This window comes from Neltuma alba, unplaced genomic scaffold, assembly GCF_004799145.2.
Source record: "Neltuma alba isolate B1F8T4 unplaced genomic scaffold, ASM479914v2 tig00002811_pilon, whole genome shotgun sequence".
NCBI lineage: Eukaryota > Viridiplantae > Streptophyta > Magnoliopsida > Fabales > Fabaceae > Neltuma > Neltuma alba.
The window spans coordinates 157,739-174,010 of NW_021633026.1; the positions used below are offsets into that span (position 1 = coordinate 157,739).

A 16,272-nucleotide genomic window follows, 5' to 3' on the forward strand; every position below is an offset into this window, starting at 1 on the left:
GGCATCAAAGGGAACCGAACCATGTTAGGAATTAAATGGACGGCTAAGATTATAGAGATGTGATTTTAAATGCTAAATGACGTGCTTTTTGTGAGCGCTGGGATCATCTGAACGGATAAGATTAGGACACTGAGGGATATTGAGAAAAATCGCCTCTAAGTTTTAGGGCGATCTGAACCAGCGAACCCTAAAAACCCGATGCAAGGGATTTTTTTTTTTTTTTGGTTTTTCTGGGGGCCTATAACTTTAAAAGTAATTATATAGTACTCCTCCGATCCTTATTATAAGACCCAATTTGACTTTTTATTTGGTCCTAATTATAAGACCCAATCCATTTTCTCTTTTATATTTATGTATTTTTTTCCAAGATAATCCTTCTAATAATGATAGTTTTAGCCCATATACTTAATTAGTAAGGATATTTTAGGAATAACAACACTTATTTATTATAAATAACCAACTTAACTTACTTCCTTAATCTCCTCAAATAAGTCAATTGGGTCTTATAATTAGGATCGGAGGAGTATATAAAATAAGTATGTAAAAAAATTTTATCTTGATTTGTACGGAAATACTTTTAAAAATTGCTTTTCTAAGTAACCACAAGTCCTCCGCGCAAGATAATCTCTCATTCTCTTTTCTCTGCTTTTTTGCTATGTATCCTGCTTATACCAGTTAGTGTGATATTTAATTTAGTTTTAAATATAAAATCTTAATTTATTTTATTTTATATATTTATTTATTTTTTCTTGAGTAGCTATTGTAAGTTACACATATTAAAGATTCTATTAAATAATAGTTTTAGTTAATATATATTATTAGTAAGAATATTTTAAAGAAAATAACACATATTTATTATAAATAACTAGCTTAATAAATTTTTTTAATATACTCAAATTAATCTACTACCTCTTACATTAAGAATCATAATCTTCTTTTTATTGTTGGGTGCATTCCATTTTTGCATGACATTAATATATTCATTTTGTAGAAAGTAATAAATAATCAAAGTTTATCACAAAGATCAATAATTAATAAATTTATAATTATTTATAATAGTATTTTAATTTTATATAGTATAAGTTTTTTCTGGAAAATATATACTTTTATTTTATATGATATGTACTTATTTCAAAAATAAAATTATTTAGGTTTCAGTTTAATTTAATGAACGATCTAATTTTAACACATCAATCAATAAAATTGAATATTGTACGATTCTAACTTTATATAATATACTCAATTTTTTGTTTAACTAAATTAGAGAATTTTGTTAAAATTTTATACGGTTTTTAATAGATAAAAAGTATGTTAAATATTAAATTATTTAGATATTAGTTCAATTTTAAACTTTGCTTAAATACTACGTTAGTTTTTTAAAAATGCACAGAAAGCCGTGAGAACTCATCTGGTATTCTATGAAACGTTAAAAAATATTCAATCTTGTCACTTAATTACATCCACAACCCTCAACCTCGACAAGCAACGATGAATTATATTTTAAAAAACTAATGTACTATATATTTTAAAAAAATTTGGTTAAATTATGCAAAACTCTCTTAAACATGGAATTATACAAAAATAATCCTTTAATTTTAAAAAAAATAAATAAATCTCCACGAACTTTCAAATCTATGCAAGTAAATCCTAACTATCAATTATGCATCCCTTCAAATTTTATTTATATGTGCATATAACTCTTTTAAACTTCGATCAAAATGTAGATTATCCCACTAAACTTTAATCTTTTTGCGGATGAGTAATACATAAAATTAAATTAGTCGTATGAAGTTCTTTATATAAACATAAAAATTTAGGGGGTTCATTATAAAGTTTTAAAAGTGATCGAAATTATCTGTACATGGTTCAAAGTTAAGAGGATTATACATAACATGATCAAAAAAATTAATTATTTAAAATAATGGTCATCAATTACATGTTTGAAAAAAAAATATGTGATATACTTTTTCTCTTTATAAAAAAAAAAGTAATAAATTGAATGATCAATCCGCTGCCCCGGTCGAAGTAAAATAATACTATCTCCGGACTCCGGTTCTAAATATAAAAATTAGTTTATAGTATAAATTATACTATAAACTAGATCTTATATTTAGGATGGGAATAGTAAATGGGCTACAGCAGAGTCTTGTTCTAATTTTTGTTCTCACTTTTGGTCCTGAAAACGCTCATACCAAATACTTTCTTCAACTTCTTGAAGAAAGGTGTCTTATTGGAGTTTCCTCTGTTGGACGAAGAAGCTTGATCTTGACTTTGATTTTCTGCCCCAAAAAAATGAAAATAAATAAATATACATATGTAATAATCAGATTACCTATTAGTAGTAGTAATAATATCATGCAGCATTTTTTATTTCAAGAAAAAAAACTGTGATATTACCGTTTGAGGATTCAGAAGCAGCAATACCTGCAGGAAGCAAAATCGCCACGCAAACAAAAATAATATAACTCTCGTATATTAAGTAGGAAAATAATAAAAAAATCAGTTATACTGCTCATAAAATACCAAGTCAAAGTATTAATATCTTATTGCCAAATGCAAATTATCCTCCACCTTTTTCATCGAAATATTTCAATGTCACAAATATTTTGTGTGTGTGTGTAAGCACGAGTTTAGCTCTCTCTTTTTTACCATGAAATGAATTCTCTTGTTAATGAGGATAAATTTTAAGAAGAGTATTTTTTAAAAAATATATATTCAAAAAAGTTGGTTGATAATTCGATGCCAGTGCTTGAAAATCATAAATTTTTTGCCCGTTTGTAATTGATGCCAAAAAGATGTATGATCGATTCTTTAGAATAACAAGGATTTTTTTTTTCCTGGGCAAACATTTAGAAATTATTGTTTGAAAATGCAACAAATAACTAATACCTCGAACAGGACCCAAAAAAAATAAAAATAAAAGAAGAGTTATGATGCATGAGATGCTAAAGAAACGAATATTGCACTGTTCACAATATAATTCTATATTTAGATTTTAGATTTTGCACGATATTATATACTACCTCCTGTCCTTAATATAAGACCCCGTTTGACTTTTTATTTGGTCCTAATTATAAGACCCCAATCCATTTTGTCTCTCATATTTATACATTTTTTTCCAAGATAGTCCTTCTAATAATGATAGTTCTAGCTAATACACTTAATTAACAAGGATATTTTAAGAATGACAACATTTATGTATTACAAATAACTAACTTAACTTACTTCCTTAATCTCCTCAAATAAGTCAAATGCATCTTATAATTAGAACCGGAAGTAGTATTAATTGCGATTGTGATAGAGAATTTATGCTCCAAAATCCTTCGAACCGATTTAAAAGTAAACTCTTAAGAAGCCGAATTCCACAGATAATTTATATCTCTTCGTCATTAACAGCTGGCAAATTCTCCCTTCGGTTATAAACGTAGGAGTTAATTGAAGGGGGTATTTTAGTCCTATCATAATCCTGTCTAACAAATGTATAATTTTTTATTTCAAACAATCCTATATTGATTGCAAATGCTAAAAATGGTTTGTTTTAATTATAATAAATAATAGTTTTCTATGCAAATAATCACAGAGTATTTTAATGAAACCAATACACATTTATTATAATAATTAATTTAACTAATTTTTTTAATATCTATAAATTAGTCATCTTGTCCCTAAATTTAGGATGGAAATGAGTAGCATAATGTCACCTTCAGGCATAAACAGTGGGCCATATACATAGAAAAGTACTTCCGTAAAAATATAATTTCATGTTAAGGCCTGGAACCTAATCATAATATTAACTTTTAAAATCATACAACACTGCATCAAAAGTTCTTGTCTGTTTATGTCACTGGGAACCTATTCACAATGTAGCAGCTCAGGGCCATTCACTCACATCCAATTAGGTTTTATTACCTTCAGGAGTAATAGTTTCAAGGGAAGGTCCAGCAGAGCACAAAAGATAAGGTTTCCTTGCCCAGTACTCTTTAATTCTCTGCTTTGCATACTCCATGTAGTCGAAGTCAATTTTGTTTACATGTGCCTGGACAATTCAGGGAAGAAAAAACCACAGATTTAGATTACTATGCTCCAGTAAGTCCATATAGGGTCTGAGACACACAGTATAGGACTTTCAGTGAAAAAGGAGAACTGGTAGAAACTTGAAAAGTTAAAAGATTTCAAATTGTTTCTACATTGATATTTTGATGATTACAGGGAAATACAAAATTAAATTCGAAGGCAGATGCAGACCCAGCCTCTCAAAGATAGATTATTTAAATTCTAAGGTAGATGCAGACCCAGCCTCTCAAAGATGGGTAGAAGAATAATGTGTCTAATATATTATTTATTTTTGACTTGTGTTCCTCTCTGTGGTAAAAAGTCTGACTAAGAGAATCTCTCATCACTAACACTAAAGAGAGAATGAGTGAAAGTACCGAAATTACTCCCCACAGGCCCCAGAATAGATGATTTGCAAGTGTATACTTCTCAGCTTCTTGAAGCAACTGCTCTACTTCACTGTCACTAGGCTCCTGGCCTGCATTTGACTCCAAAAATTTCAGGATGGAACATCATAAACCCAGTATTTGAGAAGCATAGTCATATACATGATGAATGACGAAAAATAAGCAAATATTATTTTGTATTGTTTTTAAAATAAACACAAAAAAACTGTTCAAATTATGAACTAATTAATCAATTATATTATTTAGACAAAAAAAACAATATCTCCTCTTTAATAAATTTACACCATAGTCAACAGCTAGTTGCCCCAATGATAACGCCACCCACCACATGCTTGGATGAGGTCTCAAGTTTAAACTTGGCATTGACAAATTTGTATGTACAGGTGTGTTTAATTGTATTAAATTAAAAAAAAAAGATAAATAAATAAATTTACACCATAAGATGAAGTTTGTGTTGAAATAAAGACAAAACTGTGCAATACCTGAAGTGCTCAAATACGTTCGCACAAATCTTTTACGCTCCTCCAAATCTGTCAAGAGAAAGTGAGAAACAACCACATGATAAAGAACGATGAATGAAAAGAAATTAGAGGAGCATCATACCAGGACATTTACTGAAGTCAAGAATGTGAGGTGTTTCTGTATGATAATCAGCTGCCATCTCGCAGAAGTGGTTTGCGATGTCATATGCTACAGGATTATAACCTGAATATTCATAATCCTGTTACAAAAGGTTAGAATTAAAATCATAAGTCTAAGGCCATACGTCATTTTCAAAATCTCATATCTACTATTAAAAATTAGATCATCAATCAAAATATTCATTTATTATGATAATTTGACCTTAAAGTGCTGGAAAGGCTCTCGGCAACCAAGTTCTTCAAGCCATAAAATCAAGACAAGTTCTGTATCCAGATTTGGAATAACAGGCTGCCACCATTCAAGGTAGGTTTCTTCTCTTTTTCTTTTCACAATGTTAAATGCTTAATCCTTTTTGAGGTGAAGAGGAGGAGCTGGTCTCCATTTATATTCAATCCCATTTAAGTAAAACCACTAAGAGCATGTTCACCTAATTATAATATGTATGAGGATAGTTTTTCCCATATTTGTTTTGTACAGTATTCAAGTGGAAAAATGTCCACAGGATTTTCAATAATGCAGTGAAAGTTGAGGTAACAAATGGCAAAATCCATGTACGGCAAGTCTATGACTAAAGCAGAACTAGCCTTTTCTTCAAAGCAAGTCCTCCAATCAAACAGGAAAAGAAGAAACAAAACCTTACTTCCACAAACTAGCAAAAAGAAAGACTCACAATTAGGGTCACGGTATTGCTCTCTTCATTAAGCATTATGTTACCATACTGCAAATCATTGTGGCAAAACCCTATGCTTTGCTGATCACATGAGAGTTCCTTTTCCAAAATATCAACTTCCTTGTCAATTGTGTCCAGATAAAAGGCTTCAACTTCTTCAGGGGAAGATAAACCCTTGGCTACGCTAATCCATTTTCTGAAGCATTGAGATAAAATTGTTTCAGAAACGACCAAACTTGAAATCTGGAAGATGCAACAAACCTTCTCTAGTGACAAACGCAACAGGGTTCTTATCTATGACCCCCCAAAAAAAAAAAATCTTATCTCTGAAATTTTTAAGCAGTGAGGATGGGATGGGTGAGCAGAAAGCACATACCGTATTTTATCCCACAGGATGATTTTCTTTGGACCAGATATATCAAGATCATGAAACTCCTTCATTTTGGCTGCTATAAGAGCAGAGATAGATGGATCACGCAGGTCAGATGCTGATAAAGTCTGGGGAATTCACATAGGAGTTAAAACAGATCAGTCTCATTCAAGGAAGAGTGTACACAAGCATATCAGGTTTAAAATCGGATAGTGCTAAATATTACATATCATTAACTGTGAAAGAGTCCTTCCTCTGGTATTTACATAAATAATGTCACTTTGAAAATTAAGCTTTTAAGTTAAGGTTATCCTTAACACAGTGCCAGAGCTTCTTGAATCAAGTTGTCAGGAAGTTATATACCAGCACAAATGATATACTGCATTCATTCTACTGTTGTGATTGGTGAACCAGGTTCAAAAATACCAAATTACTCCAAGATAGTTTGAGTGGCATTAGTATTAAGATAAGTAAAAATAAGTTCAGATCAGATTACCCGTGCTTTGATGAACTCTTCAATGCGACCACTAGAAAACCGGCCCAGGAGTCTAGGACCCTGCTCATTCTTAGACAGGAATTCAAATGCCCGTATCTCATCGTCCCTATCAAAGAAATTTTCCACACCCTCACCATAAATTCTAACAATAACTTTTCGTGACGGTTGCCCAGTCTTTGTTGGCCATTTTATTTGGAATACCTTATTTGTCATCGCCCCCTTGAGAGGGATCACCTGCAATGCATCTACATCTTGTATATCATCCCACTCACTAGCTAATGATTTTAGAAGAGCCTTTGCTTCTTCGGGAAGATCAACTGCTTTGTTGTTTGCGGGATGATCCGCTTTTTCCACAGCAGAATGATCTTCTTTGTTCTTTACAAGATGATCTGATTTTTCCTCCACAGAATGATCTGCTTTGCTCACCACAGAATGATCTGCTTTGTCCACCACGGGATGGTCCACTTTGTCTTTGACGTTATGATCTGCTTTGCCTTCCATGGGATGATCTGCTTTGCCCTCCATCGGATGATCTGCTTTGTCTTCTACAGGATGATCAGTATTGTCCTTTACAGGATTCTCCGTAGAAGCCATTGTGAAAGACTCCCAAACTCCAAGCAAAAGCAAGGAATTACTGAAGCTGTCCTGTTCCTTGTATTCAAGACTATCAGGCCTGCACATGATGGATAAATATGAACCATAAGAAAAGAGAAATAATATAATCCTTCAACACAAACAATTATATCCAAGAAATGCCAGGTGACATCTACTGACTCTTGTAGCACGGTGCAACAGTTGTCCCTCCTCTCAATTTTTGTTATAAACACAAATAGCGTCAAATGCTGACATGGATATAGTAGAGAGATATGCAGCATATGAGAGGAAGGGCATGCGAAAGGGAAAGAGAGATCGATCATTATCCGATAAGAGCTGTTTTTTTAAAAAAAAAAAACAAGAAAGAAATGAAACAGCTACAAAGATTTAAATAAGAAAACCTTAAAACGATTCACCACGATGAACAATTATGGTAGTTTCTATTTTATTTTGTGATGTCTGGAAAGGTAATAGAATCACCAAAGAACTTCCGAAGCATCCAGGTTTCAGTCCTTAATCTGAAAAAACAGTGAACTAACAATAACGATGTTAATTAATGATTGACCTACCTAGCACAAAACATGTTCGTACTATGCATCTCAATTCAGAACAGGAGAGACCTTAAATTCGAGTCTACGATTTTGAATCTTAAAAAAAATTTAAAAAAATATAAAAAAAAAGATTAACTAACACTAGCGATCACCAAGTGGAATGGAACAGGAAATTGGAAATTTTCTATCCTAATTTTTCATAGGAATTGAGATAAAAACGAAGACTAACTTCAAAATACTCATTGAATGAAGCGAAAAGATTGTGATACACGGATTAAAATCATTTCATTTTGTCGCGTTCAACTTCTCATAGCTTTCTGCCCCAGTGAAAAAACCTCCCATAGCCCATTTTCGTTGTTGCAACAACAGAAGAGCGTAGCGGGTGTTGAAATTATAATATAAGCCACTCAGATAATGCTTACACCAGAGAAAGAACAAAAAACGCATATAACTGATTATAATTCATCACATTTCCAAGCCAGTTTCCTTCAAGAATTCAACCATAAAAGAGCAATGATAGCGAATCAACAAATACCAACCTCAAGAGAAAAGAATAGCAATAACGAATCCAACATCGGCGTAGTCTCGACAACCAGCGACCTCGCCACCGGGGACTGTGATTAGGGGTATGAAAAAACTGTAAAGGAGAGAAACGATTGCAGTAAATTTGAGCAGTTAGATTCAACCGTTCTCAGTAAGAAAAAAGCGAGTGTAGCAAAATGGGTGATCAAGGTTCTGAAAGTGAATGAATAGAATGAATTTATAGTACGAAGCTCCCACCAAATTAGTTGTTTGAAAGGAGGAACGGAGATGAATAAAAGATTCCAAATTTAGAAAGTCCTATTTTGTTACAATGATAGCTATTTATAAAAATAGAAAAATACTGTTACTTCTACTTTGACCTTGAGAAATAGATAGTGTTTTTTGTAATATTGATGATAAAAAATTATAATTTTTTTCAAAGAAAATTTGAGGGGGTCAATTATAGGTTCAATTAGCTATGTCATATTATCAGATTACTTTTTAGTTGATTCTTTGTCTAGAAAAATTAATTTTAATGACTCATTTTTTGCTTCAATAAAAAGAAAAATATGTGCATAGATCTCATATTTACGAACTCTTTTTGGGTATCAGTTCCTAATGTCTTCTTTAGAACAAAAATGCATGTTTTTTGAGGAGGAAAAAATAATGTATTTCAATTATTATCTGAAATCAATACAAAGAAAAATAGAAATTACCCTCCCTCATAAGATTATTATTGTTATTATAAATATATATTAAAAATTAGAATAATCTATATTTTTATTTATAAGGATATAACTCATCTCTCATTGAGAGAAGTTTGGCCCCAAAAAGAAATTCAGTGAGGGAAGGTTTAGGAGGGGTATATGCTTTAATAATTTTTGGGACACAATGGGACATGCCATTCTTTTTCTTGGCTGGATATGCCGGTTAAGTTCAACCATTGAGGATGAACGCTTTTCTCTGTTTTTCTTATAATAAAGCCAAGTAGATAGTAATTGGAAAAAAAAAAGTACATAAAGTAAGCATACACAAAGCGACAAAACACACTAGATATTAATTTAGGATTAATATATAAATTTGTTCCAAAGATTTTATTCAAAAGCACTAGTATCTTAGAAGGCTTTTTTGGATACGAATTTACACTAAAATTTAAAATCGTAACAATTTTACTTTCTATTGTTAAAAATGTTAACTGTCAACATCACTATTGTAATAGTTAATGTTAGTTTTTTTAATAATAATGGCGATATTACTGCAATTTTAAACTTTTGGAGCAAATTTATAACTAAAAAAACTTTTGAGTGCCTAATGCTCATGAATGTAAACTTTCAAGATAAATTTACATCTTAACCCTTTCAATTTATAAAAAAAAATTAGCACAACATTATATAATATCACTTCTAATTTTTAATATAAGAGTTAATTGATTATTCAATTTGATCTTTAATATAAGAACTCAATTCATTTTATCTCCTAAACTTTTTTTGTTCCAAAATGCCCTTATTGATTGTAAAAGGCGGCTTTTTTATCCAGATACGACAAACAGTAAAAAAATTTACTCAGATGCTATAAGATTAAAAATATTTACTCAAATACTACACTTGAAATTGTTTAGACAGTGAACAAGTTTAAATTTGTACAGAAGTCGTTCAGGCCAAGAACGAGTTCAGTGGGATCTACATCACAAAATAATGAAAATTGTTCTTGGTCTGAACAACTTCTGTAAAACCCGCTATATACATTTGTCTTACATTTCATGTGTGTTCCATGCGTTTTCAGTTTTTTTATTTTTGACCAGACTATACTTCTGCCTTTTCCAGCCACACACAAAGTGTTCCTTCCTTCCCCAAATATTCCCATCAATATAGAGTAGTCATTCATTGTCTCTCACGCGTGAGTACTTTGTTTTGGCATGTGAGTGTATAGTATGAATTCTGTTTATATAAGGCATTTGGCATTCCCATTCATCAAAAGCCTTCTCCTCACTTCTCATATTCTTCTTTCTCTATATATAAGACATTCGCATGAAGTAGGTGAATACATTTTATCTCAACTTCAATTCTTCGTATAATTCAATTCTTCTTTCTCTATATATAAGGCATTCGCGTGAAGAATTGAATACGTTTTATCTGCAGCTTCTTCAATAAATGTTAATAACTATTTCACACTAGTTATTTAAAAATTATAATTACTTAATATGACAAAACAATTAGTTATTACTATTGAGTGATTTTTTTAAGTGACTCAAAATAAATGTTAATAACTATTTCACACTAGTTATTTAAAAATTACTCCCTCTGTTTCTTATTATAAGAGACATTTGATACTTATAGCATGTTCCCATATATAAGAGACACTTAAAAGTTGTCTCTAGTTTTTTGTATTGATTTCCTATTTTACCCCTATTTATTTTGTCTCCAACTCATATTCTTTCTCCCTCCCACTTCCCTTTCTTTTAATAATTTAATTGTTTTCTCTCATACTCTCTCTCCTTATTAATAGGGGTATTGTTGGAAAAAAACATTATACTTTTTATACATTAATTGTCTTCAACTAATTTTAACTGTTTTTTTAATCAACGTAATTTGGTTATTTGTCTTTTATAATAAAGAACGGAGGGAGTATAATTACTTAATATGACAAAACAATTAATTATTACTGATGAGTGATTTTTTTAAATTTATATTTTATTATTTGGTCTGCCTAAATAATTATAATTTTTAAGATCATCTTTAATAAATATTGCTTTCTCTAGGTCCTCCTCTCTAATTTTTCTAAAAAATTAAAAAAAAACTCCTTTCTTTCATTATTATTAACCCCACCATCAATACTCTTTTTATCAGGAAAATTTTGGCACCATTTGGTGCTAGTTTTGATTAGCTAGATACAAGATCAGACTAAGCTCACAACTAAGGTTGTCAAATTCACGAGTTTAAGTAAACTCGTGACAGGTATGTAAACTCAAATTTATGAAATTCATACATTAAGTCACTATGCATAATCAAATAATAAAATAATTATAAATTTAATAAAAATTATAATTTAGACCATTGATTTGGATTTTCAATATTTTAAAGATTTTTATAGTTAAATAATTTAACTGTCTTCTAGGCATGCTTTGATATAAATATTTTTTGTAATTTTAACAAAAATAATTTTATCGTTGTATATTAAAATTTTATGAGTTGGGAATATTATTCCATCAATTTTTATTTAAATATTCAAGTATTTTTCATGACGTACTGACTGGCATAGGAGAAATTTGATTACCATGCTCACAACCAAATATTATCTAACTAAATACATATTTAAACTGACTACATATTTACTCAAACACTATCTACTAAAAAAAAGATATATATTTAATCAGATTATAAAAAAGTAAACTGCAATTTATTTTATATGACAATTACTTATATGTCTACATTTTTTAATTAAAACAAACTCAACATGTAAAAATGACTAAATATAAAATTCTTATCCATCATTTAGCAAAATACATATCAAAATTTAAAAAAAAATCAATTAAGAGAATGTACCTTAGTTAGAAGCAAAATTAAGTTTCAAGTTGAGATAAAACATATACAACATTTATAAGGCTGCACACACCACCAATTTCATGCGAAAGTGTGGAAGGAGAAAGAAGAATTGAAGGAGCTGTAGATAAAACGTATTCAATTCTTCACGCGAATGCCTCATATATAGAGAAAGAAGAATTGAATTATACGAAGAATTGAAGTTGAGATAAAACGTATTCACCTACTTCATGCGAATGTCTTATATATAGAGAAAGAAGAATATGAGAAGTGAGGAGAAGGCTTTTGATGAATGGGAATTCCAAATGCCTTATATAAACAGAATTTATACTATACACTCACATGCCAAAACAAAGTACTCACGCGTGAGAGACAATGAATGACTACTCTATATTGATGGGAATATTTGGGGAAGGAAGGAACACTTTGCGTGTAGCTGGAAAAGGCAAAAGTATAGTCTGGTCAAAAATAAAAAAGTTGAAAACGCATGAAACTCACGTGGAGTGTAAGACAAATGTGTATAGTAGGTCCCACTAAAGTTGTTTAGACCAAGAACAACTTCCATTCTGTGATGTAAGTCCTACTGAAGTTGTTCATACCAAGAACAACTTTCATTATTTTGTGATGTGGATCCCATTGAACTCGTTCTTGGCCTGAACGATTTCTGTACAAATTTAAACTCGTTCATCGTCTGAACGATTTCAAGTGTAGTATTTGAGCAAATATTTTTGATCTTATAGCATCTGAGTTAGAACTAGTAATACAAGGACCCAACCCGCCAAAAATGGCGGACTTAAGTTGGCAAAATGCCAACCTGCCAAGATGCAAACTACTCCAGCCCGCACTGTTTTCAATCCGCTTCGTCGCGGACTAGTCTGCTTTTCTTTTTCTTTTTTTAATTTTTATTTTTATACAATTCCTAATATATTATACAACATAATTGGAGGATTTTGACCCTAAATTTCACGTTTACATCTCCTCATTCATGTAATTGCATATATAATACACATATAAAAGATCTACTTAATTAATTTGGATAAGAAAAAGTCAAATTAATTATTTAGAAAAAATATGTGTTGGTTTTTTTAAAATGTCTTCTCAAATTATAAATTAATTCTCACATTATTTTATTATAACCTACTACTCAAGGTTAAAACTCCAAGTCCAGTTTCAACATTACGAACTACACTCAATCTATACAAATAATATTAATTTTTTTAAAAAAATTTAGGCAGGCCCAGGCCAGCTACTTCAGCCCACACCGCTTTCGGCCTGTACTGCTACGGACTGGCGCATATCCACACTACCAGCCAGCATTACCAGCTCTAATCTGAGTAAATTTTTTTTTATTGTTTGTCATATCTAGATAAAAAAGCCGTAAGAGACTCACACCAAGACTAGTTCTAATATATATTATTAAAAAGAATAGTTTAAAAAAGTCAATACACATATGTTTTAAATAATTAACTTCACTGATTTTTTTTAATCTCTTTATTTCAAATTAGTTATATATATTTTATATTAAGTACCGGTAATGAGAACTCTGTTAAAGCGACCCAAATGGATGGTCAAATTAGAACTTCCTTTTCCTCTCGTGTATCAATTACACTTTGCAGTTTGCGCCATCTTGTTTGCTCAGGACACGTGCATCATTTCGGTCTTGGCTTCTTTCCATTTACTTTCTTTCGACTGCACATTTCAATCTTCGAATCAAATTTTATTAGAGTTTAATCTCTGTTTAATCAAATTTTCATTGTTCTTCTATCAAATTCTTGTAGTGTCATATGATTTTTAATTAAGTCTCTATAGTCATTTATTTTTATCAATTCTTCATAATTTTTCATCTGATTTTAATTCGAAAACCACAAATAGGACAAGTATTGTTTCCATAGAGGTTGAGCCAGCCACGAATATATTCAAAACAAAAGAAATGGTCGCAAGTAATTTGTTTGCATCTCCTAATTTGAACTCCTCCTTGCACCTCTTCTGACCCCACCTCCGTTCCTTCCATGTTCTAAGTTCGAAGCAATTTGTGCATGTAAGATGACTAAGAAAATAGTTATAAATGACGAGGATAATAATATAACAGATAAAAAGATAAACGATTGAGTTATACTTTTTCAAACATGCTCCTTTTTGAGTTAAGAAATACTCCTCTGGTCCTATTTATAGGACAGAGAGAGAACACTTTTTTTTGTTCTATTTATAGAGTATTGAGAGAAATTTTTTGTATGCATGTATAATTTTACTTCTCATTTATTATTATGTTAACTTTGTTTATATGAGGTATAATGTATATTAAATAGAGATAAAGTTGAAAAGTTATTAAATTTTAAATGAGGGTTAATAAAATTTAAGTTTTTTTTTAATCTATGTGAAACATACTGAAAATGTTTTATAAATAGAATCAGAGGAGTAGATAAATAGACGCATCCCATTGACCGGCGGTGTCTGTAGTCATAATCAATAGATTGGATTATAAGGGAATCAATAATTGAAGAACCAAAAGATTATTAATTTTTTAAAATTAATTAAAATTATTGAAAGTTGGAGGATTAAAAAAAGGATTAATATAATTTTTAATCGCTTAAATTTATTTTTATTTTAGTTTTAGTTTCTCAAATTTCATACCATAAATTTTAGTCTCTTAGAAAGCAAAATAATCTAGTTTTTGTTAGATTGTATGTATTAATATTTTAAATAAAAAGAATTTTGATAAATCAAAATTTATTATTTAAAACTTCAAGAACTAAAAAGGCAAATTTAAAAGATGAAAAATTATATTAACTTTTGGAAAAAACTCTGGTCGTAAAAAAGTGGCCCTCGTCCCCAGGGAAACATCCAAACGGCGAAACGGAAGCCCGAATCACGACGAAGAAGATAATTAACGATCCATAACCAATCCCTATTATTTCCCAAAAGCTTATGATACATTACATTACATTGTTGGCATCAAATCAGCCAATGATTCAAAGCATATAAAGCGTTAACGTCAAATAATTACCAAAATTGCGGTAGAGTGCAGTATTAGTATTCTAATGAAAAAAAATACTGCCTTTTTTTTCCCCTTAATATAAGAGCTAATTTAACTTTTAATTTGGTTTTAAATATAAGATTCTAATCCATTATATCTCTCATACTTGTCCTTTTTTTCAAATAGTCCTTATAGTAGTTCACATGTTAAATATTTAATCAATTAGCAGTTTTAACTAATATATGATTAGTAAAGTGTATTTTAGGAAATACAACATCTAATTATTGCATTTAACTAACTCAACAAACTTTTTAAATTTATTCAAGTTAATCAATTAACTCTTATATTAAGAATCAGAGTTAATAATATGTATTATTTTATTGTTTTTTCCATATTTCTTTTCTGTCCCCCTAATCACAATGACATCCATACGCATCCATCCCGCGTGTAAGAGATAACATAATTAAACATCTTTAACGGACAAAACATTCATGACATACTATTTTTAATATAAGACTTTGTTTAATTTTTATTTTGATTTTAAATATAAAACCTTAATTTATTTTATATATTATATTTATTTTTTTTCAAATTACTCCTTACAATAATGATAGTTCTAGCCAATATACTTGATTAGTAAAAATATTTTTTTAGAAAAACAACATCTACTTATTATAAATAACTAACATAGCTAATTTTCTTAATATACTCAAATTAGCTAACTAACTCTTATATTAAAGAGTGGAAGGTGGTATTCCTCTGGGCCTATTTATAAGGTGGAGAGAGAAAACTTTTTTTGGTCCTATTTATAGGGCACTGAGAGAAATTTTTTGTATGAATACACAATTTTACCCCTCATTTATTATTATGTTGACTTTGTTTACATGAAGTATAATGTATATTAAATAGGAATAAAGTTGGAAAGTTATTAAATTTTAAATGAGAGTTAATAAAGTTTAAGGTTTTCTTTGATCTATGTGAAATATGCTGAAAATACCTTATAAATAGGATCAGAAGAGTATATCATTGTTTTGTATACCTAACCAACTTAAATTAAAATATTCCTCGCTCAAAATATATTAAACATTGGTAATTAATGGAAGCATCGATCACAAATGTAAAATAACAAGAGAACGTCAATGTCACCATTCCCAAAGCCATTTAATTTTTTTCCCGCGGAATCCGGTGTGTCCTTCACCGCCCCAACTGTCTTCCCACCTCCTTCAATAAAGTCACTATAAACTCTCCCTCTCCATCACACCCCAAACCTTCTCCTTCCCTCATTTCTTCTCCTTCTTCTTCTTTCTCTTGCTCTCTCATGCCCCCCGGCCCTAAGATTGAGCTTTAAGATTCGACGGCAAATTTAAAAAGCCACCTACACCTGCCCCATAATTCTAGATAACGTTTGCGTCATACATCTTACCGCGACTGCCGATACGGAGTCTTGCTCTCTC

The 16,272-nt window shown here is 30.4% G+C and overlaps 1 protein-coding gene across 1 annotated transcript; it reads right to left on the reverse strand.

Annotated features, from left to right (window-relative positions):
- Positions 1-3,895: 3,895 nt before the first annotated feature.
- On the reverse strand, positions 3,896-7,551 carry LOC114738673 (probable choline kinase 2). Its single transcript, XM_028926733.1, has 8 exons — positions 7,413-7,551; positions 6,639-7,311; positions 6,149-6,270; positions 5,773-5,968; positions 5,064-5,181; positions 4,943-4,990; positions 4,431-4,531; positions 3,896-4,036 (listed from the first exon to the last, which is right to left on the reverse strand). Exons 1-8 carry the CDS (start codon positions 7,511-7,513, stop codon positions 3,896-3,898), a joined length of 1,500 nt encoding a protein of 499 aa, XP_028782566.1. The 5' UTR covers positions 7,514-7,551.
- Between the last annotated feature and the right edge of the window lie 8,721 nt (positions 7,552-16,272).

Bases quoted from the DNA above. Each gene is read 5' to 3' on its own strand.
- LOC114738673 (XM_028926733.1), bottom strand. From the start codon at position 7,513: ATGCTGCATATCTCTCTACTATATCCATGTCAGCATTTGACGCTATTT. The intron at 4,991-5,063 runs GTATGATGCTCC...TTCTCTTGACAG, and splicing joins TGACTTCAGTAAATGTCCTG to ATTTGGAGGAGCGTAAAAGA. The intron at 4,532-4,942 runs GTATTGCACAGT...AGTCAAATGCAG, and splicing joins AACGTATTTGAGCACTTCAG to GCCAGGAGCCTAGTGACAGT.